The sequence below is a fragment of the Oryctolagus cuniculus genome, chromosome 7, assembly GCF_051225735.1.
Source record: "Oryctolagus cuniculus isolate XC-2025 breed Fujian yellow rabbit chromosome 7, ASM5122573v1, whole genome shotgun sequence".
NCBI lineage: Eukaryota > Metazoa > Chordata > Mammalia > Lagomorpha > Leporidae > Oryctolagus > Oryctolagus cuniculus.
The window spans coordinates 94676308-94704262 of record NC_142873.1 but is presented as its reverse complement, the minus strand read 5'-3'; the positions used below and the strand labels follow the sequence as shown (position 1 = coordinate 94704262).

The following is a 27955-nucleotide window of genomic DNA, read 5'->3' as shown; positions in this document are numbered from 1 at the left end:
TCTCTCTGTCACTCTGCCTTTCAATACATAAAAATAAGTTAACAACAACAAAAAAGAATACTGAGTTTTCATCCATGAGGGTTAATAAAAGTGCCAGAAAAAGGTTCTATTTCTGTAGGACTCTATACTGAAGGTATTACCTATGTAGCAGATAACATAGCAATTATAAAGGCATAAATTATACTTAACAAATAACTATGAGGTTTTTTCAGTTTCCATACTTCAGAAAACAGCTAGTTATTAATTCAGATAAATGGGGTAAAGAACCATTCCACATTGGTGGCTGAAACAACTAGCATAAGAATGCTCTCAGCTAAGAAAAATCATGTGTAATATCTGTGGAAGAGCTCACTGTACTGTAACTGACTATGTATCTGACTCTACTATGCAATCAGATCTCTGAGAAGAGATAGGGTCTTTTTTTTCGGTCTAAAGCACAGTTTGAAATGGATACTCAAACTTGGGTTCAAGAGTCCAGATTGCTTACAATTAGAAAGAAAAGGCCAATTTTTGAAGCTATATGGGATTAAACATACTAAATTGGACCAATAATGGAAAATGAGAAATAAGTGGAAGAGTAAAATTCTTGGCTTTTTCCTAATAAGCTAATTACTGAATACCAAACCCTTGCCACTTCTTTGAACTGCAGAATCTCTTACCTCCGTGAATACAGAGAAAGTCATTATTAGAAATAGGGCCAGGTTCAGCAAAGGTCTTGAACTTATTTAGCCACTGTCGAGAAATGTAAAACTGAAGGAGGCTTGGTTCCATTATGTTCAACAGGTTTGAAATTCTTCGCCTCTCTTTTTGTGCTTCTTCACTGCTCTTCCTATTAAGGACAATGAGTAGCTAGTTCAATATGCTTCTTACTACAACAGATTAATAGGTAGATTTTTCTTCTTATTATACTTAGCACATAAATTAATATCATAGACCTCATTCAGTCTTTGGAATTTTAAGAGAAATATACCTTTATCACTTCTCAAATACATTACACATCCTCTAGAGGCAATACTCTGTCTCAACTACAGGTGTCCACAAAACTACTGTTACACATTAGGCAAAGTTTGTTGTTAAGAGCAACCTAAATAATCTGTGTTCCTGTTTTAGTAGCTAACATTTTCTTTCATAAGATACTGAAAAAATACCCAAGATTTTTATAGTGATACTGCCTTTATTCACTATGGTAGGAGAAAAAATCTGGCACTTAAAAATTAACACTAGTGGTAGGGATTATTAAAGACAATCTTTCTAAAGCAAAATGTATGACTGTCATTCATGTAAATGATTTAACATATTTTGAACATATGATCATTCTGCATACAAATTTTTACTTTACTCAATAGAGTACAATAATTTCTAATCTTTTACTCAGCAATCCATTTGAAACTCTAAAAAAGCCCAAAGAGGGAGATACTCTTTGATATTTGTAAAAGTAGTTTGTGTACTTCAGTTACCTATAGAAAAGAACATAAGCTTCTGCATTTTGTACGGTAGATTCTGAAACTTCAGTGACACTCTGATCATCAAATTCATACCAGAGATTATTTAAATTATTTCGGCAGTAGGCTATATAATGTCCACCTGAATTCAAGGGAAAAGAAATTATTTCAGTAACACAAAATTAAAACAAGAATGGAAGAAGAAACCTTTTGTATCCCCAAGGCCTTCGACAGCAGCTGAGACATACAACCATTTGAAGAAATGAAGGACAGAAAGTATAATCTTAAAAAAAATGCAGCATTGGAGCAGGCATTTAGCCTGGTAGTCAAGTAACTAGTTAAAACATCCAAATCCCACATTGGAGTGCTTGGGTTTGATTCCAAGTGCCTACCTCCAACTTCCTGCCAATGTAGACCCTAGGAGACAGCAGTGATGGCTCAAGTAACTGAGGTACTGCCACCCACATGAGAGGCCTAGATTTTTCTGTTCCTGGCTTCAGTTCAGCCTTGCCCAGCCACTGTGGGCATTTGGGGAAATGTACCAGTGGGTGAAGTATTTTCTCTCTCTCAAATAATTTTTAAAAAAGAAAACCAGTAAAAAAATATTAAAGTCATTATTATTTAACTTATACAATATGATTTCTAACATTCTTTTTTTTTTTTTTTTTTTTGACAGAGTGGACAGTGAGAGAGGGACAGAGAGAGAAAGGTCTTCCTTTTGCCGTTGGTTCACCCTCCAATGGCCGCTGCTGCAGCCGGCGCACCGCGCTGATCCGATGGCAGGAGCCAGGATCCAGGTGCTTTTCCTGGTCTCCCATGGGGTGCAGGGCCCAAGCACCTGGGCCATCCTCCACTGCACTCCCTGGCCATAGCAGAGAGCTGGCCTGGAAGAGGGGCAACCGGGACAGAATCCGGCGCCCCAACCGGGACTAGAACCCGGTGTGCCGGCGCCGCAAGGTGGAGGATTAGCCTATTGAGCCACGGCGCCGGCCCTGATTTCTAATATTCTAATCATAGTAAAAAATAATTTCCTAAAATTGTCTGACTTTTTTTTCCCCATTTATGTGAAAAGCAGAGACAGACAGCTAATAGAAGAAAGATCTTCCATCTGTTGATGCATTCCCCCAAATGCCTGCAACACCTGGGACTGGGCCAGGCCAAAGCCAGGAGCTCTGAACTCCATCTGGGTCTACTGTGTGGCATGGATCTAAGTACTTTCAGAGTGTGTGTTAGCAGGAAGTTAGATGCAGAAACAGATTCGGGCCTTGAACACAGGCACTCCAATATGGGATGCAGTCACCCCAAGCAGTGGCTTAATTGCTGCACCAAATTTTCACCTGCGATTTTTTTATCAACAAATGTTTTAAACTGACACAAAAGTGTACATATTTATGAGGCCCATGTGATAATTTAATATATGTATACAATGTATACTAATCAAATCAAGGTAAAAAGTATTTCCATCTCCATTAATGTTTAATATTTTTTAAGCTGAAAATATGGCATGTTTTTTAAAAACAGCAGTAAAATCTTTTGCTTTTAACTTTTTACATTTTTTATTCTGGTCAGGTAAGTCTTACATAAGAGATTAATTCATATGTTTTACTTCTATTTAATCTAAGAACAAAAGTTAGAGCTGTGTACTTACTACTTGCAGTTCCATGATGACAAATGACTGACAAAAGATCGTAAGTCACAATTTGAGTTGGACTATCCTTAGCAAGAAATGGCTGGAGATCCAGGCCTTCCAGTGGAAATGAAACATGAGTGCTGATTTTGGTGGAAAACATCAGTTCATGTCTGAATCTTTTAAGGTGGATGCATAAAATCTAAAAGACAACAAAATTCAAAACCCTAATTTATCATTAGAAAAAACTGAAAACATTCCAAGTGGTAAAACTTACTACATAAACATTATCATTCTACAAGAAGAAACTTGTTCAATCAAAATAAATTTACAAAGGTAACATTACCTAATATTTTACTTAATTTTATCCGCTAGATAAAGAAGTCTATTAAAAACTGATATTGTCTCAAGTTTAAACATTAACCTGCAATTACAACCTGAGTCCAGAAATGCTCAAAATGTGGAAACGGTGAAACATGTTGCTTTTAAGTATACTGATATTTGTTTTCCTAATTTTATTCTTTATACTCTTGCAAGATCTTACATTATTTAAATCATGTTCAACAGAGAACACCATTATGGGCTCTTACAGTCCATTCCATTTTTCAATCATGCTAAAAGAATTTATTTCTACACTGTGTTATATTAATGCTTTAGCACATAAAACAAATTGAATTAAAATAAAGTTCATACCTCAGGAAATTTTTGTACTTTACAAAATTTTACTCCATTCCTTAATCTAGGTGGGAAAAAGAAAACCAATGAATCTACAAGAAGTTTAATATCTTTAAATATAACATAAAAATTCTTAGAAAATAAAGACAAAAGGTATCAGTCTAGAAATGTTTACTACTGAATTATGTTATACCATAAATAATAAAACACTAGGGTTCCTTATTGCCAAAAATAATTGATATAAAGATATCAGTAATATAATTGAAGGCAGCTGATGAAAATCATTTTTTGGAGAAACAAATGTGCTCCTATTTATTTTGGCTATAGCTTTATAACAGATACTAAATAAAACTGGATAAAGCAAAATTCTAACTTTATAAATTTGTAGTTCAGATAAATATATTAAAACTTTTATTCTTAAATGTGGGAAAAAAAACACTTTTGGGCCGTTGCCTGCAATGTCAGCATCCCATGTGGGCACTGGTTCAAGCTCCAGCTGCTCGACTTCTGATCGCACTCCCTGCTAACACGCCTGGAAAAGCAGCAGAAGATAGCCCAAGTCCTTGGGCCACTGCACCCCTGTGGAAGACTTAAATGAAGCTCCAGGCTCTTACAAGCAAGCATTTAGTAAGTGAACCAGCAGATGGGAGATCTTGCTATCTCTCCTCTCTGTAACCCTGCCTTTCAAATAAATAAATCTTTTTAAAAAAGGAGTGGGAAAAACTTGATATAAAAGATGACTTAATAATCAATATTAATACCTGACAAATCTCTACTTTTGATTTGGATTTTCACTATTATCTTTTTCCTAGTATGCTTTACAAGAAAGGATCTTTCTCCAGGTCAGTACCCTCTTCAGCTATCAGCTAAGACTTCAAGGACAAACCGATAAAATCTTTCCAAAGTACAAGGCAGCATTTTTGTTTAGTCAAACTGTGTTATCATTCCTTTCTGTTATGTAAAGGACTCAAAGCTGCGGACACTGTTTTCCTGAGTTTATTGCCAATAGCCAGAAGCCTGTATTTTTTGTTATTATTCCTTTTTTTTTTTTTACTTTACTTACTTACTTAAAAGACAGAGAAGGAAAGACACAGAAAGATCAATCTGCTATCCACTGGTTTACTCCTCAAAATGCTGCCACAGCCAAAGCCAGGAGCTAGGAATTCCATCCGGGTCTCCTATGTTGTGTGGCAGGGGCCCAAGCACTTGGGCCATCATCTGCTGCTTTCCCAGGCATTAGCAGGGAGCTGGTTCAGAACTGGAGCATCTGAGACTTGAACCAGCAGTCACATGGCATGCTGGCAACACTGGCCTCAAAATTCTGTAGTATTAAGATGCTGTATTTTATTAGAAGCCACTATTTTTCTATTGCAGAGATTCAGAAAAATTTTCCAATTTACCTAAAAAAATAGCCATCTTTATCAAGTCTCCAATAACTTTTTTCTGACTACCACCAAGGAGATTTGCAAGTCTGAATTAATATTTTTTTTAACTTTTATTTAATGAATATAAATTTCCAAAGTACAGCTTATAGATTACAATGGCTTCCCCCCCATAACGTCCCTCCAACCCGCAACCCTCCCCTTTCCCACTCCCTCTCCCCTTCCATTCACATATAGATTCATTTTCGTTTCTCTTTATATACAGAAGATCAGTTTAGCATACATTAAGTAAAGATTTCAACAGTTTGCTCCCACACAGAAACATAAAGTGAAAAATACTGTTGGAGTACTAGTTATAGCATTAAATCTCTTAGCACACTAAGGACAAAGATCCTACATGAGGAATAAGTGCACAGTGACTCCTGTTGTTGACTTAACAAATTGACACTCTTTGACAACTAACTGAGCACCAAAAAGGAAACCTGTTAAAGTGAAATGAACACTATGAGAAACGGTGACTTGATCAGCCCTCACCCTGACTGTTGATGAGCAGCTTAATATGTTATCCCTTTTAGTATTTTTTTGTTTGTTCTACTTAATACTTTTGGTTGAATACTGTAATCAATACACAATTCTTCTTAAGTGCTGAAACTTAACTGAAAAGTGATCGCTGTTAAATATAAGAGTGGGAATAAGAGAGGGAAGAGATGTGCAATTCGGGACATGCTCAAGCTGACTTACCTCAAACAGTAGAGTTAGAATCATACCAGGGGATTCGAATTCAATCCCATCGAGGTGGCATGTACCAAGGCCATCTCACTAGTCCCAGTGATCAATTTCTGTTCACAATTGATCATAATGATTGGGCTAAGAACCAAAGGGATCACATAAACAAGACTAGTGTCTGCAAATACTAGCTGATAGAATCAAAAAGGGAGAGAATGATCCAACATGGGAAGTGAGATACACAGCAGACCCATAGAATGGCAAATGTCCTAACAGCACTCTGGCCTCAGAATCAGCCCTTAAGGCATGCGGATCCGGCTGAAATGCCCATGAGAGTATTTCAGGCATGGAAAGCCAAGACACTCTCGGGGGGAAAAAAAAAACCTAAATGAAAGATCTCCACGAGTGAGATCCCAGTGGAAAGAATGGGTCATCAAAGAAGGAGGTACCTTTCTCTGAAGGGAGGAGAGAACTTCCACTTTGACCATGGCCTGGTCTAAATATGATCAGAGTCAGTGAACTCAGGGGGCTTCCATAGCCTTGGCAGCTCATGACAAGAGCCTAGGGTGATTACTGATGCCATAAACAAGAGTGTCAATTTGTTAAGTCAACAACAGGAGTCACTGTGCACTTACTCCTCATGTAGGATCTTTGTCCTTAGTGTGCTAAGAGATTTAATAACTAGTACTCCAACAGTATTTTTCACTTTATGTTTCTGTGTGGGAGCAAACTGTTGAAATCTTTACTTAATGTATGCTAAACTGATCTTCTGTATATAAAGAGAATCGAAAATGAATCTTGATGTGAATGGAAGGGGAGAGGGAGTGGATAAGGGGAGGGTTGCGGGTTGGAGGGACGTTATGGGGGGGAAGCCACTGTAATCCATAAGCTGTACTTTGGAAATTTATATTCATTAAATAAAAGTTAAAAAAAAAAAAAAAAAAACTGACACTCTTGTTTATGGCATCAGTAATCACCCTAGGCTCTTGTCATGAGCTGCCAAGGCTATGCTAGCCCCCTGAGTTCACCGACTCTGATCATATTTAGACAAGGCCATGGTCAAAGTGGAAGTTCTCTCTTCCCTTCAGAGAAAGGTACCTCCTTCTTTGATGACCCATTCTTTCCACTGGGATCTCACTCACGGAGATCTTTCATTTAGGTTTTTTTTTTTTTCCCAGAGTGTCTTGGCCTTCCATGCCTGAAATACTCTCATGGGCTTTTCAGCCAGATCCCCATGCCTTAAGGGCTGATTCTGAGGCCAGAGTGCTGTTTAGGACATCTGCCATTCTATGGGTCTGCTGTGTATCTCACTTCCAACATGGGAAGTCTGAATTAATATTAAAAGACAGAAAAAGGAAGCTGCTACAACAAAATCAGGGTTCAACTGTCCTATTCTGCTCATACTGAAAATGTAAAAGTTGGCATCACCTTTCTGAATTTTATGCAAATTTGAAACTATCTTTTACTTGCTGAATGTAGCCTGTTAAAATGATAATATAGGAGAGAATATTGCCTTACCTAAGAAAATATGTGATGCAAAAATCCCATACTTATTTCATGCCTCAAAATATATACTTTCAGAGTCAGTACTGTGGCACGGTGAGTTAAGTCAGCACCTGTGATACTGGCCTCCTAAGTTGGAGTGCTGATACAAGTCCCTGCTGTTCCCCTGCCCATCCAGCACCTTGTTAATGCACCTAGGAAAGCAGCAGATGGCAGCGCAGGTACTTGGACCTCTGCTGCCCGTGTGGGGAACCCAGAAGGAGTTCCAAGCACCTGGCTTTGGCCTGGCCTGATCCTGACTGTCACAGCCATTTGAGGAATGAACTAGCAGATGGAAGATAATCATCCCCAACCCACCCCCAATTTCTGTGCCTGTCAAATAAATAAATTAAAAAATATATATGTATATAAACTTATATGTATTATATAAGCCTATTGAATGTTGAATTTTTATCTTCAATTTATTTTACAGAATAAACAATTTGTACATTATCAGACAAAGCTTTCTGGCTTGTGTTTTTCTAAATATGGTGTCAAATTTAGCTTCATGTGTCCAATTCAACTGAGTAAAAAAAAAATACAACATGCAACTATAAGCACTGTCAACGTCACTTACTTTTTGCATTTTTCACAACTGTACATATTGTCACCTGCAAATAGAAACATGTGGTTACTCCCTCTCAAATCAACAAAAAATTCTTTTCTTTTGGTTCTGCAATCCTTTGTCACATACTGACAACAATCTTAAACATCTTCTCTCACCTATTTTCAAGATTGAAGGCCTACAGCAAATAACATTCTTTTCCTTAATTCATTCAAGAAAATTTATGAATAGTTTGTCATAAATCCAAGTAAGGAACTGGACATGCAAAATTAGTGAAGGATATTTAAATAAGGAAGACTTCAAAGACAACTCCAGATAGATAGATAAATAAGTTCATTGTTTTGGATGAGTTTTCCCTTTTTTCAATTCTAGAACAGCTTTAAGACCCATCACATATCATGCTGTCTTATGCTACAGTTTATATAAATTGCTTCAGGATACAGTTTTTCTTTTCTCATTATAGTTAAATAATATAGTTATATACTTATATAATACAGTTATATAATGTAGACACTGGCAATGGGCAAGTACTATTTAAGCTGCCTTAATATTAACCATTTATAAGGGCCAGTGTTCTGGAATAGAGGGTTAAGCAATTGCCTGCAGCCTTGGCATACCACATGGGCTACAGTTCCAAATCCTGGCTGTTCTACTTCTGATCCAGCTGCTTGCTAATGCACCTGGGAAAGCAGAACATGGCCCAAGTCCTTAGGCTTTGTACCCACTTGAGACCCAGAGGAAGATCCTGGCTTCAGACTAGCCCAGCTATGGCCATTGCAGCCATTTGGGTAATGAATCAGTGGTTGGAAGACGTCTCTGAAACTCTGCCTTTCAAATAAGTGAAATAAATCCTTAAAAAAAATTAAGCACTTACGGATACATTTTATATTTAGTCCCACTAGTACTTGAGATTCACCTACAACAATTTAGCCAAAGATATTATCATGGTTCTTACCTTTTAGTTCATCTCTGGCAAAGAAGGCAGCAAGACAATCTTGCAAGGTTACTACTGGACCCCAAAACCAGCTAGGGACACATGAGACAACAAACCTGAAACATCATTGATAGAAAAAAAAGGAAGTGTTCTGCCAGTACAGCAGAAACAGCAGTTTAACAACGAATTAATGGCAAGAAAATAAATACATACCTCTTCACATATTCCATGAAAAAAGCTATCCACCCCTGTGGAGCATACGCTTCGCCACATGATCCTGCTTTGACTATAGAAGTTGGATGACTTGATGAGTGCAGCTTAGCAAGGTCTTCCTTGCCAGGAATTGGCAAGGACAGATCTTGAAAGGTCTCGAGGGTTACAGACACCTAAAATTGTTTTTGTTTTAAAAATGGGATGAATAATCCAGTACAAACATTTATAAGGTTAATTTTTTACTCCAAAAATCAAAACAAGTTATAATAAGCAAAAATAAATTTTAAAAACTCAAAACTTTTTCAATAGTAACAGCAAAGAACCACTTGCTCTATATCAGGTGTTGTACATTATAGACAGATACTGCAGCACTGAAAATAGTACCCCAAATCCAGTCATTGCAGCCTGAGGTTCAGAATCTATGCACTACTATATTTATTTTGGAAACTGACCTTTACTAATAGTTTAAAAATGCTTAACAGAGTCCAGGGGGGCAGGAGTAGGCATTGTGGTTAAGATGTCAAGTTAAGAGGCCCATGGTCCAAACTGTGAGTACTGGGGTGTACTTTACAGCCCTGGCCCACAATTCCAGCTTCCTGCCAATGAAGATTCTGGGAAGCAGCAAGTGATGGCTGGGTCCCTACCACCCATGTGGAAACCTAGATTCAGTTTCCATTCCCAGCCTTGCCCTCGCCCTGATATGGGCATTTGGGAAGTGAATCAGAGGATGGGAGCTTTTTTCTTCTGTCTCTCAAAAACTCTTTAAATTGTTTTTTAATTATATTAAAAAAGGTGAATGCAAAATCTAGGATCTGATTTTAAATATAGATGTTGCTTTGCAATAGGTGATATTTGTGAAGATATACAGTGTACATATACAAACTTAAATGGCTACTATATCTCTAGATATTATCATACAAGATGTACATAGTCAGTCATCAAGTGAAACATCACACAGTATATGACTATATCTGAAAACATTTATGGATAATTCTACTTAAATTTTTAATACTAAAATAAACTACTTTAAAATAATCCCATTGAAAGTCTTAAATTTGACTGAAGATTCTAATGTAACAACTGAAAACTCAAATTTTGTTAAGATGTTAATTCAGATTCATTATGAAAGGTTCAGAGAAACTGAGGGATTTAGAGGTATTTAAGAACTCTCGTGCATTTTTAATTTATGCCTTTGCTACTGTTTATAAATTTGACACTACTTTTATTATTTAAGCTCATTCTTAACTTGAGAAAATACTGACAAGCTTTAAGTAAAACCAAATGTAAGAGATACTTTCAACTGCCTTGGGTCTATGAATAGCAACAGTTTCCCAGCATACTAATTTCACAAGTCCTGAGAGAATAGTCATGTGTTACTAACTCTGTGCTGCTGAGCAACGTCTCACTTTCTATGTAATCAAAACACAAATTTAGAATTTAGCAATTTCTCCTGCTAACACATGCTTAGCCTGTCAATGATGGGTCAAGACCAATCCTTCAAAAAAGTACATTGCTGTTAATTTCCAAAAAAGTAATTCTACTTCTAGAATCAAACTATATTAATACAAAGACAAGAATGTATACATGATCACTGGTAGCAAGGAGGAGTGGTTAAACTTTTCACACTATTTTTTCAGGTTTTTTTAATTCCCTCATACTCACCCTGTCACAAGTCAGACACTGCACTGAACTAATGATCGTTCCATCAAATATGTCTGAAATAACACTTCTGTATTTCTTGTGCTGTTTTTTTCTCTTTGGAGATGCAGACTGAACTAAAATTGCAAAATAAATGTAAAACATTAAAAAAGAAGTAATTCCTTTAACAATTTCCTCTAGAATCTTTAACAGTTAAAATTAATACATAAAGAAATTTTCAAAATACCCATGAAAAGCATTACCAAAAACGTAACAGAAACAAGTCAGATAAGGTTTTTAAAAGAATATTTATTTTATTATCTTGGATACCATAAATGTATATATGGGAAAGTGAAAAAACTTGAATTAGCACAATATCCATTTTCTATATGCAAAATGTCTCATCAGTTAAGTATTAATGTTCTGTGGATCAAAGGAAGAGGGAAAAATATTAGAAAGTGGAAAGGAAACCCCAAGATGAAATAAGAGAGCTATTCTCAATCAAGTCTTCAAACTAATTCTGCTCTTAACTCATTTTTGCTTCTAACTGAGGCTTTATTTGATGGCAGGATTCTATTATTAAGCTTTGAGAGTCCTTTGTGTATTTATGAATACAAATCTTTTGTCAGCTATGTGATTTGCAAATTATTTCCTCCTAAATCTTTTCATTCTCCTAAAAATGTCTTTTGCTAAGAAAAACATTTTTTCTTTATGGATGTTTTTGATGTCTTTGATGTTTCTGAGAACTGTTTGCCTAACCCAAGTTAATAACTTTCTCCCTAAATTTTTTTCTGAGTTTCATACTTTCACATTTTATAACACCAGGTTCTTACAGATAGCTGATGGTAATGCAAAATGGTAACATTACTCTAGAAAAGTTTGGCACATTTGTACAATGTTAAGCATAAAAAGAATAAAAAACACAATAAACCTACTTCTAAGTATTTATCCTACACAAATCAAACGTAGATTCATAAAAGCTACAGACACATTTAAAATGGCATTATTAATAATAAAACTTGGAAACACTTCAAAAGTCCCTGAATGAATGAAAGAATGGTGATATAGTCATATCATGAATTATAATTCTGTAACAAAATAGAACAAACTATTCAGATATGCAATAAAGTGATTGATTCTCAAGTGAGTTGTTAAAAGAAGCTTGATTCAAAGACTATAATGTATGATTCCATTTATATGACATCATACAACACTGTGGGAAAAGGTAAAACAAGAGGACTAGGGGATCAACGGTGCCAGGGCTCAGGAGTTGGGGGATGATCTAATTACAAAGGATTAGTATGAGGAAATTCTTGGGGTATTAGAAGTGTTTTGTATTCTGCATTATTTGTGATAATAAACATCTATGCATAAACATCTATGCATATATTAAAACCCACAGACTTGGGGCCCAGCACTGTGGCACAGCGGGTTAATGCCCTGGCCTGAAGCGCCGGCATCCCATATGGGCGCCGCTTTGAGTCCTGCCTGCTCCTCTTCCAATTCAGCTCCCTGCTGTGGCCTGGGATAGCAGTAGAAGATGGCCCAAGTGTTTGGGCCCCTGCACCCACGTGGGAGATCTGGAAGAAGCTCCTGGATCCTGGCTTCGGATCAGTGTAGCTCTGGCCGTTGAGGCCATCTGGAGAGTGAACCATCGGATGGAAGACCTCTCTCTCTCTCTGCCTCTCCTCTCTCTGCGTAACTCTTTCAAATAAATAAATATTTTTTTTTTGACAGGCAGAGTGGACAGTGAGAGAGAGAGACATAGAGAAAGGTCCTCCCCCTCCATTGGTTCACCCCACAATGGCCGCCGCGGCCGGCGCACTGTGCTGATCCGAAGCCAGGAGCCAGGTGCCTCTCCTGGTCTCCCATGCAGGTACAGGGTTCAAGGACTTGGGCCATCCTCCACTGCCTTCCCGGGCCACAGCAGAGAGCTGGACTGGAAGAAGAGCAACCAGGACAGAATCCGCCCCTGACCGGGACTAGGACCAGGTGTGGGAATAGAACCAGGTGTGCCGGCGCCGCAGGCAGAGGATTAGCCTATTGAGTCCTGGCACCGGCCAAATAAATCTTGGGGGGAAAAAAAAAAAACAAAAACCACAGACTTTACACAAGAAAAATGAATTCAACTATATTTAAATTTTTAAAAACCAGAGTACCACACACAAAACCGAAGTTGCATAAAACTATGTTTTTGATTTTCATAGATCAAATAACATCTCATAATTCACACTTTTAATTACCAAATATCAAAATCAGCATTCTAAATTAAGATCCAAAGCACAGGAACTTGTACAGGTAATCTTTTTACCTTTTTTGTGTGTAGGTGTCAATCCCGGCCACAGATTTCCTGATTTAGGGGGGCTTGTTGACAAACGTGGATTAACACCTTCATTGGAAGGAAGAATCTGTGGTGTAGACAGGTCATTCAAATGGACATCAGTGATATATTCTGAAACATTTAAAATTTGTATTATTATCTTACATATTAAAATCAGTTTACCTACCCCATATTAGTTGAAAGATTTCTTAGTATCATATTCTGAATAAAATCAACATCAACAAATGACAGGTGAAATATTTGATTCATAGAATAACTGCTAAGCGGAAAAATAATAACTTTCTACCTATGAATCCACCTGTTTTCTACCAGTTAATGTTTATGATACACTACTGTGGTAGGTAATTTAGAAAATGAGCTGTGGAAATACAAAGAGTATCCTATTTTTCCAAATATAATTTTTTGTGTTTTTTAAACAAGACATTCAGGATAGTTTTTGAATTCTACAGGCTGGTGCTGTGGTGCAGCAGGTTAAAGGCCCGATCTGAAGTGCCAGCATCCCATATAGGCACCAGATGTAGTCCCAGCTGCCTCTCTTATGATCCAGCTCTCTGCTATGGCCTGGGAAAGCAGTAGAGGATAGTTCAAGTCCTTGGGCCCCTGCACCCACATGGGGAGATCTGGAAGCAGATTCTGGTTCCCGATCTTGGATTGCCTCAGCTCCAGCCATTGTGGCCATGTGGGGAGTGAACCAGCAGATGAAAGAGCTCTTTCTCTCTCTCTCTCTACCTCTCGAATTCTTTCAAATAAAAATAAATCTTAAAAAAAAAAAAAATACATGGGAAAATAAGAGATTATTTTCCTAGACTACAAAAGTAATCAAACTAAAACAACTTTAGGCATAATTATCTTATTGTTAACTATGATAAAGGAAACAGACCACTTCATTAGGAAATGATCTTTTTTAGACCTAAATTATATGAATAAAGAAAAGTATAAGCTCCATGACAGTCCTGATAGTTTGTTTTTGGATTCCTGGTGTCTAACATGTATTCAAAGGCAAAGGATTGTGCTCAAGGAGTATTTTGAGTGAAGAGAAAAGAATAATTTGTAAGAGACCCTGAACCAGAATGTCTTCATGGATTCTTTTCAGATATTGTGGAGTTCCGATTCACATAGGCATTTCCCAATATTTCAACCATAACTACTTTGCACTGAATAATTTAAAGGGTGAAAAGATTCCTCCAGGGTATTCAGTAGGGAATAAAGTTAATGTGATCTGAGTCAGGGGCTAGATAGTAAATACTTTAGGTTTTGTGTCATTTATCCTTTATCACCTTTTTCATCAAGTCTTTTAAAACACATAAAATAGGGGCAGGCGTTGTGGCACAGTAGCTGAAGCTGCCGCCTGTGGTAACAGCATCCCATATGGGCAACCGGTTTGAGTTCCAGCTGCTTCACTGCTGATCCAGCTCCTTGTTAATGGACTGTGAAAAGCAGCAGAGGATGGCCTGGGTCCTTGGGCCCCTGCACCCTTGTAGGAGACCTGAAAGAAGTTCCTGGCTCCTGTCTGGCCCAGTTCTGGCCATGCAGCCACTTGGGAAGTGAACCAGTGCATGAAGATTTCTCTCTTTGTGTTTGTGTGTCTCTATGTTCAACTCTTTCAAATAAAATAAATCTTAAAAAGAAAAACAAAACAAAACAAAACTCAGACCAGTAATTCAGGTCATTACCTAGTCACTATGTACAAGAACAAATCTGTTACAGAGTAATAAAGGACCAGTATGTTGCTGAATCAGGCTTAATAGGACTTTTGTAGAACTTCTGACAAGAAAGGGCTAGACAGTATTTCAACACTGACATATAAAATGGTCTATACAACTCCTACACAAGATCAGAATAACTACAGAACCTGACTTCCTGATTAGGCCTCCATGTAATATATACAGGTGAAGCAAGATTATTCCTAAGGCTAAGGAAATACTCTTCCTCAAAAAGGAATTTTGGACTCCTTCAAATACCTAGTTTAGTGGCCCTCACTCTTAAGTAATTATGGAAGAAATAACTTTTTGTTACTTGTATGGTACTCATTTCTTTTAAAATCACATAATTTGAACCTCTGACGGTCAAATCTTAAAAACTTTTGGGTAACTAGATACCACTTTAAGCCAAGGTGATTAACTTTTGAGAACATAAATATACAGGCCACTGTGATTCAGCAGGCTAAGCTGCAACTTCCAATACCAGCATCCTTTATGAGCACTAATTTGAATCCTGGTTGCTCCACTTCAAATCCAGCTCTCTGCGAATGTGCCTGGGAAAGCAGTGGAAGATGACTCAAGTACTTGGGCCCCTGCCACCTACACTAGAGACCTAGATGGAGTTCTAGGCTCTGGCTTGAGAACCTAGAACTCTGTGGACATTTGGGGAGTGAACCAGCAGATGGAAGGTCTCTCTTCAACCCTCCTTCTCTTTAAAACTCTGTCTTCCAAATAAAATAAATGTTAAAAAAAAAAAAAAGTATATTGGGTGCTGGCACTGTGGTATAACAGGTTAGGCTGCCACATGCAGTACCAGCATCCCATATGGGTGCTGGTTCAAGTCCCAGCTGGTCCTCTTCCAATCCAGCTCCTGGGTAATGTGCCTGAGAAAGCAGTGGAGACTGGATGCCCTAAGTGCTCGGGCCCTTGCACCCACACGCAAGAGCTGAAAGAAGCTCCTGGCTCCTGGTTTCAGACTAGCCCAGCTCTGGCCATTGCAGACATTTGGGGAGAGAACCAGAGGATGGAAGATTCTCTGTCTCTTCCTCTAACTCTGCTTTTCAAATAAAATAAATAAATCTTAAAAAAAAAAAAAAAGGTAAATATACATGCAGTTTTTATTTAACTATCTTTTATATGGTTAACAGCACTTTCCTAAAGGAACATTGACTAGTATTATGGAATATTCTGGCATAATATGGTTCACTACAGTAAATTAAACTCTCACATTGGAACACATCTGATGTAACTCCAGTGACAGCAGCAATCTAAACCTAATTGTATATAATTAGAAAACTGCAATTTGGGCTATTTTGCTTTTTCCCAGTATCTCAAGAAAATCTGCTTATAATAAAAGAAAAAATTTTGAGGGGCCCAATTTTCTAGAATACTATATAAAAGACTTCTAATGAATGTGAGTTCAAAAGGAGGACAAATCTCTTAAATAATTAAGTGACCATAAAATTCCTATCCTCAAAGTCTATAATTTTATGAGTTTAACACATGCAAACATTGCTGATCTATAACTCTGCTTACTATAAATCCCAAAAGCAACGATTACTTAAGCATCCATTGTCTACAAATATCACTTTCATGATCAAATTATTAAGTTGTCACCTGAAGCTCGGCTGTGTATTTGCACTTTGACAGTTTCCTGGTTGTTCAAGTCGACTGTTTCTGACATAGAATCTCTATCTTTATCTAATTCTCCTTCAGAATTTACTTTATTAATCTTATTGCACATCTTCTCTTTTTGCCAATCTTTTGACATTTCTGAATTATTATCATCATCCTGAATCAACATTGTTGTTTCATTATTATCTTCAGAAAAGCCTTTAGAGCCATTTTCATTTTCTGCTTTATCACTGCTGCTACAAGATTCACAGGACTGAAAATCTACATCCGACTGGCTCTTATCTTCTTCCATGGTCTCCTCCGTGGTTATGGTTTGAGGATCTTCCTCTACTTCCATGACCTGCTCTTTCAATTCTTCATGAAGCAAATCCATTAAGCATCGGAGAAATTCTTGCGCATCCTAATGTATCAGCAACATAATGTTACCATTTCATTACATGTGTATGTTGGAACTTATGTGTAAGTTTGAAAATATACAAAATGCAGTTACCAACTGATTATACTCTGTAGCATTATGCTAAAAAAATTCCAGTCTGTAGAACATAAGGCAGTAGAGATGGGATGCCCTAAATGCTACAAAGTTACATAAATAAAAGTTTCAATAAACTGATGATTTGAAGGTTTTTCAGTTGTGTTATTCTTTATAAGCTGAAGAGAGATGACAGAGAAAATAAGGGCTTGTCTCATGTGACAATTAGAAACAGAGAGATGACCTAAATTGAAACATTTAAGTTTGGCTAACTTAAAGCTTTATCCAATTGTGCACTGTATTTCAAAGAAAAATCCTTGATGAATCTGGAGTGCTCACAGCACCAAATTACAATCTTTGGAGATCTGGGAATTTACATGGGAAAAAAAATGAAAAAAAAAAAAAGTGATATGCAGGTATTAATATTAAAATATATACAACTAAAATAATTGAAACTGTAATGTGGAACTAATTTTAAAAAAGCCTAGGTACACATCCTATCATATATTCATGTAAAATTTAAAAAAATTTTAAATCAGATGAGAGGGGCATTCTTACATTTGTATATTTGGTACAATTTCCTAGCTGTGAAAAAGTAAAAATGAAATTTAGATTATATTGTAAGAAGAAATAAATTCTAGACATATTGAACTAAATGTAAAAATATCAAAGTGTAAAATGTAGAAAATAGGCCGGCGCCGTGGCTCAATAGGCTAATCCTCCACCTAGCAGTGCTGGCACACCGGATTCTAGTCCCGGTCGGGGTGCCGGATTCTGTCCCGGTTGCCCCTCTTCCAGGACAGCTCTCTGATATGGCCCGGGAGTGCAGTGGAGGATGGCCCAAGTGCTTGGACCCTGCACCCCATGGGAGACCAGGAGAAGCACCTGGCTCCTGCCTTCAGATCAGTGCGGTGCACCGCCGCAGCGTGCCAGCTGCGGCGGCCATTGGAGGGTGAACCAACAGCAAAAGGAAGACCTTTCTCTCTGTCTCTCTCTCTCACTATCCACTCTGCCTGTCAAAAAAAAAAAAAAAAAAAAAAAAAAAAAAAAAAAAGTAGAAAATATAAGGTGAAAATTTATTTGCTTTCTGGATGTGGAACTTGAAGCTAAAAGCACTAGGAAAGATACACTGATATATTTACCCACCTCAAAATTTAAAAAGTTTCTAGAAAATAGACATAAAACTAAAATAAATTGTAAAATTATAAACATGATAAAGTATTATCTTGATAAATAAAGATATGAGGACTCAAAAAGATAGACAAATGCAAAAAATATTAGCAATTTTCAAATTCGTTAAAGATTATTAAAAGAGTGAATGAAAGCAATAGACTAACCTGCTGAGAATACCCCCGAAATGTTGGATTTACAGTTTTAATTCCTTGAAACAGATTAGTAGGGACAACAGATCCTGGCCTGAAAAAGAAAACATTATTATAGAGTAATTTTATATTTTTATTTTATTAATTAACCACCAAGAATCCAAAGTGATTGTAAAGTGTTAATGTTTCAAAAAATCATCAGGACTGTCTGGTACTTTCATTTCACAGGCTCAGAGAAATTGCTTATCACTGATATTTTAAGTGATATTTTATTACTCTACTCCCAATTAAATGAACGTTCCACTGAGTTTTCAAAAATGCAATTTCTTAAATAGTTAAAGCAAAATTATCATAGCAAACAATTATTATCCTAATGCTAAACTTTAAAATAATTAAATAGAAGCAGGAAACATTCATAAAGGCCCCTATAGTCTAATTTTAGTGATTTGCAAATGCATACTCCTGCATTAAATTCAATGAATTCAGTAACAGCAGGCCTAACAATTCAATACCACTTACCAGTTCAGATACTTTCAAACTTCTATGACTCCTTCATTTGGATGTCCCTTTTCAAATGTAACGTGCCTGAGACATAACTAAACTGAACCATCTCAGATCTCTTTTTGGTTCAGCTCTGTAAATAGATCTGCATCCTTTCAACATTTATAATATTCATTTTAAAATACAATAAAGATTAATACATTAAGAACATACCTGCTTTTATGCCACAATTCTGTCATGAGTTTGAGATAACTTTTACAAATGGCTGGTTTCTTATCTGTTCGAGCGAGTCCTCCACAATCAAGAAAAAATTGTGTCAAAGGTGGACTAATTGAAAAAAGAGGAAAATGTAACAGTAAAATCAAAGCTCAATACTAGTTAATTTCCCATTGCTCAGTGAACTGACAGCACACATTCCCATGCATCTGTTATTTCTGTGCTCCTTCCTGCAGCTTCACAGTCACTTTTCTGTAGTTTCAGTAGTCCAACCTGTTCAAAGAATGTTTGGTCCCACCACACATCCGCCTTCCATACAGGGCCCAGTTCTCCTTCAGTAATATTTGCATTTGAACAAACCATCCCTTGACCACTGTAACACAGTTTTTACTCCATTGCTTTTTCTTGCTGTTAGACAATTAAATATAAGGATTCCTCAGGACTTTAACCTATCATTTTTCCTCTCTTTACTATATTCTCTTTCCTACGTGATTTAAATTTTCACACAAACGCCAATGATGACCAAATTTACATCAAGTCAATAATCTCTCCTAATTTATATCAAATGCCTAAAATGCTGGTTTCCATGATGTTTACAATTTAAAATGTTCAAAATTTAACTATGAAATCAACCTGCTCTTTCCTGGGCTTCTACATCCTAGTATGCAGTACTGATATCTGTCAGTGGTTCAAGTTAACAATTATAATGCAATTTATAATCTTTGGCGAGTCTGCTTAGCTTGCAGGAACCTCTGTGAATCTATTCAGTTACAAGAAACTGAACAAAAGACGAAATGCTGGCCTGCAATAACCAGACTTTCCTATGAAGATATATGGATAGACACTAAACTATATCTCTTAGCAACACTGTAGTCTTATCATCCACATCTTCAAGTGAAATCAAAGGAGCTTCAAAGTAAATGTGTAAAGGCAGTACTGCATAGTATCAACAACAAAGGACCTATAGCAAGACAAAAAGCTTAGAGTTAGAATTCTGCTATAATGCTTACTCCCTGATAACCTTGGCAAAGTCATTTATTCACTTATTTATTTTTGCTTTTTAATTTATTTGAAAGACAGACAGAGAAATAGATAGAGCTCTTCTATCTGCTGATTCACTTCCCAAATGACAACAGCTAAGTGAAGCCAGGAGCCCAGAACTCAATCCAGGTTTCCATATGGTGGCAAGGACCCAACTACTTGAGCCATCAAACTATTGCTTCCCCAGGTGTGCAATAAGGAAGCTGGAACAGGGAGTGGAGTTGGGGGTTAAATCTAAGGCATCCAGATAGGCTTCAGGCTTTCTAAGCAGTGTCTTTTTTTTTTTTTTTTTAAGATTTATTTATTTGAAAAGATAGGCAGAGAGAGAGAGGTCTTCCATCCGCTGGTTCACTCTCCAGATGGCCTCAATGGCTGGAGCTACACTGATCCAAAGCCAGGAGCCAGGAGATTCTTCTGGGTCTCCCATGTGGGTGCAAAGACCCAAGGACTTGAGCCATCTTCTACTGCTTTCCCAGGCCAATGCAGAGAGCTGGATCAGAAGTGGAGCAGCTGGGACTTAAACTGATGTCCATATGGGATGACAGCACTGCAGGCAGCGGCTTTACTTACACCACAGTGCTGACCCAGCCAAGCTATGTCTTAATTGCGCTTAACACTCTCCTTGGCAAAGTTATTTAAACTTCCATGTTTACATATATATATGTATATATATATAAAAAAATGTATATGTATATAGGCCGGTGCTGCAGCTCACTAGGCTAATCCTCCGCCTTGCGGCGCCGGCACACCGGGTTCTAGTCCCGGTCGGGGTGCCGGATTCTGTCCTGATTGCCCCTCTTCCAGGCCAGCTCTCTGCTGTGGCCAGGGAGTGCAGTGGAGGATGGCCCAAGTGCTTGGGCCCTGCACCCCATGGGAGACCAGGAGAAGTACCTGGCTCCTGCCATCAGATCAGTGCAGTGCGCCAGCCGCAGCACGCTGGCCGCGGTAGCCATTGGAGGGTGAACCAACGGCAAAGGAAGACCTTTTTCTCTGTCTCTCTCTCTCTCACTGCCTGTCAAAAAAAAAAAAAAAAAAAAAAAAAAAAAAAAAAAAGGAAAAAGGAAAAAGTATATGTACATATATATAATATATACAAATAGCAGTATCAACCTATAGATTCAATATGATTACATCACTGAATGTGGATCTCCTACTCCCTTTTCCCACTTATTCTACTCATATCTTATCAGCCAATTATTCTCCTAAAAATGCTTTTCTCCTATTCATCAATCCTTTCCTACCACACTAGATAGTGTACGCCACCAGTGATCTTGCCCAAACGAGAACAGTCTCCTAGCTGGTCTTCCAAATTTCATTCTCTTCTCCCTCCAATCCACTTCTCACTTGGCAACCACAGTGATGCTTTTAAAATATAAATCAGATTATTTAGCTACCCTGTTATAAAAATACTTCAACCACACATTTAGAAACAAACCTTTAATATGACCCGCAACACTTGAATTCATGTCATTCACACCCCACTGTATCTATTTTCCTGCCATACAGATTTTCTTCCAGTCCTCAAAAGTGTCAAGCTCATCTCCACTCCAAGGCCGATTACAGACCTTTTTGCTTGAAATATTTCCCTTCCTCCCTCCTTCCTTCCCTCTCCCCCTCTCATCTTCCTTCCTTCTCTTCAAGATTTACTTACTGATTTGAAAGGCAGAATGAGAGAGAGAGACAGTGAAAGAGACCTTCTATCCAATAGTGCATTCCACAAATGGCCAGGATGGTCAGGGCCAGGCCAGGCAGAAGCCAGGAGCCAAGAACTCCATCCAGGTCTCCCATGTGGGTGGCAGAAGTCCAAGTACCTGGGTCATTTTCCACTGTCATCCCAGGCACATTAGCAGAGAGCTGGACTGGAAGCAGAGCAGCCAGGACTGAACAGGCACTCCAATATGGGATGACACTGCAACTTAATCCACTACATCACAAGGCTGGACCTTTCCCCAACCTTTCTCACATCAACTCATCCTCATTCTTTAAGTTTCAGAATAAATATCACTTCTTCAAAGAGGTGTTCTTGACCACTTAATAAAAATTAGGTTTTCTTCAGTTCACAGGGTAATGGAACATAACATAATTATGGGACATAACCTAATCTGAATATGAGTACAGAAAGTATAGAGGGCCATGTCAAAATGAAAATGAAATTCTTTTTGAAGAAGTATGCATACATTCAGTCTTCAATCACTACTACAAAATTCAAGGCAATAGAAAGAGCAATGTCAATTCTGGTCCAGAGCTAGGATTTGTTCATCCTAATTCACATAGGAATTTAATCTCCAAAGTCTTATATTAATGGTATGAAGAGGATGTAAGTTAATTCAACTTTAGTGTTTGGGGGCAGAGACCTCTGGAAAGTGATTAAATTTGGCCATTAACTGTAGTGCTCATGATTAAATCCTTGTGGCTTTATAAAGAAAGGGAGACTATACAAAGATACATGTGTTCCTACCATGATATAATGTAGCCAAGGAGAACCCTCCCCAGAGCCTGCACCATGCAACACATTTAAACTTAAGAGTAATACCTGGGGGCTGGCACTGTGGCATAGTAGGTTAAGCCTCCACCTGCGACACCAGCATCCCATATAGGTACCAGTTTGTGTCCTGGCTGTTCCTCTTCCAATATATCTCTCTGCTAATGGTCTAGGAAGACTTCTGTCTCTCCCTCCCTCTATATGTAACTCTCATATAAAAATAAATCTTAAAAAAAGAGAGTAATACCTGCTCTATTTTGTAGGACTATGATTAAGAAATAAAAAATTTGAATTTCTTCTTACAGAATAAATGCCTTCTTACAAAATTCCACCTACAGAATATAATATTTTCATACAAACTCAGAACTAAAGTAATCTGAAGAATCATTTAGTTCAAGTTCCTCACTCAGTTTTTAGATGTTAAAACAGAACAAAACAAAACAAAACAAAACTTGCTCAAAAAACACAATTAACTGGGGATTATACCCAGACCACTGGTCTTAAGAAACTACAGGCATACACAGAGTACCCCCAATGGGACAACAATGGATTATGTTTCAACTCATATTCTTACATAATCTACATGGGAGTCAGTCAGCTACCCTAGTGGCATAGTTTTCTGCTCAAAGAATAACCTCATAAAACTACACAGACAAGTGGTTAGTATAACAGTGTCTGGGTTCAATTCTTGGCTCTTGGTCCTGATTTCATCTTCTCATCAATGCATATCCTAAGAGACAGCAGTAATGGCTTAAGTGATGGGGTCTTGGCACCCTTTGGAAAATGTGGATTGCACTCCTGGCTTCTGGGTAGGCCTCAGCCACTGCAGACATTTAGGGAATGAAACAGCAGATATACATTCTCTATCGTGTATCTCTGCCTCTCAAATTAAAAAAACAAAACTATACAAACAAAAACTTATACTTACCAATTAGAAAGAGCCTGCAAAGCGGCGTTCATATAACAAGTATTTCCAATATTTTTCAAACCTGTAAGACCTATTAAGAAGTAAAAAGTAAGCAATCATTCAATAATGCAAAAATGACTCAACTATGATTACTATAGTTCCCAAACTGCATTAAGGACTGTGTAAATACAAAATATCAACTCAACCCAGAGAGGAACACTTTTGGAAACCTTAGAATCACTAGATTTTTTGAGCTTTAAATAAAATCAAGGATGAGTTGTCTCAACTTCTGAAATTTTAGAACAGTCTTGCATACTACACTTTAAGAATAAATATGTTGTTTGTAGCAGTATTTGTTCACAACAGCCAAAATATGGAATCAACCAAGTTGTCCATCATCAGATAAATGGATAAAGGAAATGTGATATATTTATACACACACACACACCCCAGAATATTATTCAGCAATAAAAAATGAAATTCTACCAACTGCATCAAAATGGATGCAACTGAAGGACATCATGCTGAGTGAAATAAGTTGGCCACAGAGAAACAAATACCACATGTTCTCCCTAATATGTAGAAGCTAAAATTTAAAAAGAAAAAAAAATCAAAACACAAAAGAAATGCATGAATCAGTATTGTTACAAATATATTTTTGTCAAACTTAGTTTTATATCTTTGTCAAACCAATGGTTAAGAATGTCACACTAATATAGTTTTAATGATCTGTGATTAATTTATAATTTGCTATACATAGGTAAAATGGTCATCTTTATTTGATTATAGCCCTTACCTATATTACCACTGAGCTAGGGTTTTTTACTTTTTACTTGCTGATCTCTTTAGTGGAGCATTAAGTGCTTGAATGTAATGTTAACTAAAAATGTTATGTCAAAAACTAAAAAAAAGGAAAGAAAAGGAGACAAAAAAGGAAGGGAAGGGAAATTATAGAAGGAAAAAAAAAGAGAAGGGAAAAGAGAGAAAGGGGAAGAAGGGAATATCATATTCTTAGAATTGTATCTATGAAATCTACCGAATCTATTCTCCTTATAGTAGTATTACATCAACAAAAAAATAAATAAATAAAGGAAAGCCAGGACTGTGGCATAGTAAGTTAAGCCTCTGCTCGTGATGCCAACATCCCATATGGGTGCAGGTTCAAATCCCAGCTGCTCCACTCCCAGTCAGCTCCCTGCTAATGAGCCTGGGAAAGCAGTGGAAGATGGCCCAAGCGGTCCCCAAATGGCCACAACGGCCAGGCCAAAACCAGGAGCTTCTTCCAGGTGTCTTATGTGGTTGCAGGGGCCCAAGCACTTGGAACATCTTCCATTGATTTCCCAGGCACATTAGCACTGAGCTGGATCAGAAGTGGAGCAGCAAGGACTGGCACACATATGGGACACCAGCATTATTCACTATGGCATGATGCCACTGATGCCAATAGGCTGGTTCTTGATGCAGAGAATAAGTAGAGAACAAAGCTGAGGTCTACTGAATTACCTCACTCTTTTCAAATGCATGCTCTCTCTTTGGAAATTCTGTTAAAGGAGTACCTTGACACATCCCCACCAATTCCTATCACTGACAGATAAGAAGAGAAAAATGAATTGACAACTATGGCTCAAACACGTCTCCAAAGACAAGTTAAGCAAAATGTCATAAGGCTAATCTGCAAAAGAATAAGATCTTAACTTTGGTAAAGTGAACCAGAGAAAGGCAATTTATAATTTACAATTATATAAATTTCTGAGTTCCTAATATGTAATTATCATCTCATTATTCACCTCTAGATTTTGCAATTTTTCCATTACACAGTTTTGTAAAGAAATGGACAGTTGCCACTCAAGGGAGAAGTGTTACATAGAAGAACTATTTTACCTCTTGCCTTAAGTTCATCTTCTTCTTCCACTTCTATATCCAGATCATCAAATACAGCAACCAGAGGTGTTTTTAACGTTGTATTAGTAGGTATTTTAAAATCCTTATTAACAGAAAAGATAGCATGCTTGAGCACATCCTTAAGTTTAAAAAGTTTTAATTATGTAACATCTGCATTATAAAACTTATTGAATGCTATTTTAATAATCAAGAATTGATAGTACATTTATATTTCAAAAGAAACAAGGATCTGCACAAGGTAATAGCATGTTTTCCTAGCTTTATTAACATACATAGTAAAATATAAAGCCACTTTTTATAAATTTCTTTTCTGAATTTAAAACTCAGTAATTAAAATTCAATGACATCTCACTGCAGCAACAAAGACCTCAAAAATGCACTATCCTACATTGTTTTCAGATACTACCTTTCCATAGTAAACAAAAAAAAAAAAAAAAAAACAAGTATCATTTCATAACACATCAACATCTATGTGGACTTCTACAATCTTCCAATACTTATTGACATATTTGTTTTGCATCCTTTGGTGTTTATTAAATAGTTCTAATGCTCATTTTAAATGATAAAAATACCCTAACATTAATTTCTAGGAGTTGGTGACCCTGGCCAAATGCTAACTCAGATTGCTATAAGCAACAAAAAGCTTTGTGAGTTAAAGTTTTAAAATTCAGGAAAATACACACAAAATCAGAATCTTCAGTTTTTTGTTTTTTTGTTTTTTTTTTTTTTTTTTTTTTACTATCAGAAGATCAAAATACAATGAACCCATTCAGCAACAATCAGATGGAGAAAAAACACTGAGTAGCAGTATGCATTAAGCATGTATTCAGGTTCTCCAATCGACTAAAACTTTATTCCACCTCCACAATGCAGTCATACATTTACATCTACCCACTTTATACATTTATTTTCCTTCCTGGTATCTAAGGATATTAGATACTTGAGTAGGTCTCATATCCTAATTTTTTAAAATAGAGTAATTATTTTATAAAGATGATACATGCTTACTAGCAATATTTAATGACAGACAGGTATTAAGGCTTAAGAAAATCATTCAAAATCTTACTACCTAGGGGAAAAAGTATATTTGAAAAATCTTATTAATGACATTTGCATGGTTTCCAATATTTTGCTGTTTTATAAAAATTACAAGTTCGGCCGGCGCCGCGGCTCACTAGGCTAATCCTCCGCCTAGCGGCGCCAGCACACCGGGTTCTAGTCCCGGTCGGGTGCCAGATTCTGTCCCGGTTGCTCCTCTTCCAGGCCAGCCCTCTGCTGTGGCCAGGGAGTGCAGTGGAGGATGGCCCAGGTGCTTGGGCCCTGCACCCCATGGGAGACCAGGAAAAGCACCTGGATCCTGGCTCCTGCCATCGGATCAGCGCGGTGCGCCGGCCGCGGCGGCCATTGGAGGGTGAACCAACGGCAAAGGAAGACCTTTCTCTCTGTCTCTCTCTCTCACTGTCCACTCTGCCTGTCAAATAAATAAATAAATAAATAAAAAATAAAAAAATATATAAAAAAAAATAAATAAAAATTACAAGTTCAAACAGCCTACAAATTTTGTATTTCTAAAGAAACTTATACAAATAATTTTGTGCTTCTGAAAAACTTCAACATTGGGATCATTAGGAAGCTGCATGAAATAAAGCTCAGGCCTTTTATGTGTTAATGTATCTATAAATCACCAGACATTTACAAATCATTAGATAACTATCAGTATCCTTATTCTACCAGATGCAATGCTCATTAGCATTTGCAATCTTAATCTGTTCTAGCAGAACAGCAACAGATAGCTTATTTAACTTCACTTTCCCTTAGTGACGCTAATAATTTTACCTTTTAAGACTATTACCAGGCCAGCGCCGCGGCTCACTAGGCTAATCCTCCGCCTAGCGGCGCCGGCACACCGGGTTCTAGTCCCTGATTGCCCCTCTTCCAGGCCAGCTCTATGCTGCAGCCAGGGAGTGCAGTGGAGGATGGCCCAAGTCCTTGGGCCCTGCACCCCATGGGAGACCAGGATAAGTACCTGGCTCCTGCCATCGGATCAGCGCAGTGCGCCGGCCGCGGTGGCCAGTGGAGGGTGAACCAATGGCAAAGGAAGACCTCTCTCTCTCTCTCTCTCTCACTGTCCACTCTGCCTGTCAAAAAAAAAAAAAAAAGACTATTACCAGTTCCTTATGTGTTTAAATTTTATTTATCATATCAATTTTGTTAGCAATGCAAAAGAAGCCAAGAAATTGTTATTTTCACTCTACTAAGACTTTCAAAAAATATTAAACACATTTGTGAATGATATGTTGGTATCAGTGGGAGAAACAGTAATACTAATGATTAAACAGCCATTTAACTGTTAACTGGAAACATAACAAATAAGAATTTCTTGTCTAAAATCTAATCACATTGAATTATATAACGTGTGAGGCAAGCATATTTATCGGAAATGTCTGCCATCAGAATATGACACACAAGATACAATAGGAAAATTTGTTGCTATCAAGGAACAGGTACACAGAAATACAATTTCTGTAATACATGAGGGAAAAAATACAATCTGATTAAATCCTGACCAAATGATGATCAGAGTTAGAAGCCAACTATTCTAATTTCTTCATTTCCCTTTTCTGATTTTTATTTCACTGAAAATTCTGAAAGTGATCACTTTTTATAGGTGTATAATTGACTTTCTAAGTCTCTT

General features: G+C 37.3%; 1 protein-coding gene across 4 annotated transcripts in view; it reads right to left on the bottom strand.

Moving 5' to 3' along the window:
- The window catches only part of USP33 (ubiquitin specific peptidase 33), a 72301-nt gene that overhangs the window by 20971 nt on the left and 23375 nt on the right, over positions 1 to 27955 (bottom strand). For 2 of the 4 annotated variants that reach the window (XM_051857562.3, XM_051857559.3), the window contains exons 6-19: positions 25240 to 25342; positions 23380 to 23449; positions 18926 to 19039; positions 18227 to 18305; positions 16403 to 16820; positions 13056 to 13196; positions 10769 to 10881; positions 9107 to 9279; positions 8915 to 9009; positions 7972 to 8005; positions 3763 to 3808; positions 3091 to 3271; positions 1458 to 1584; positions 660 to 829 (exon numbers count right to left, since the gene is read on the bottom strand). In XM_051857562.3, coding sequence (XP_051713522.2) covers positions 660 to 829; positions 1458 to 1584; positions 3091 to 3271; positions 3763 to 3808; positions 7972 to 8005; positions 8915 to 9009; positions 9107 to 9279; positions 10769 to 10881; positions 13056 to 13196; positions 16403 to 16820; positions 18227 to 18305; positions 18926 to 19039; positions 23380 to 23449; positions 25240 to 25342 — 1864 coding nt within the window. The remainder of the gene's footprint in view (positions 1 to 659; positions 830 to 1457; positions 1585 to 3090; positions 3272 to 3762; positions 3809 to 7971; positions 8006 to 8914; positions 9010 to 9106; positions 9280 to 10768; positions 10882 to 13055; positions 13197 to 16402; positions 16821 to 18226; positions 18306 to 18925; positions 19040 to 23379; positions 23450 to 25239; positions 25343 to 27955) is intronic. The other 2 variants (XM_051857560.3, XM_051857561.3) reach the window with 1 other exon arrangement.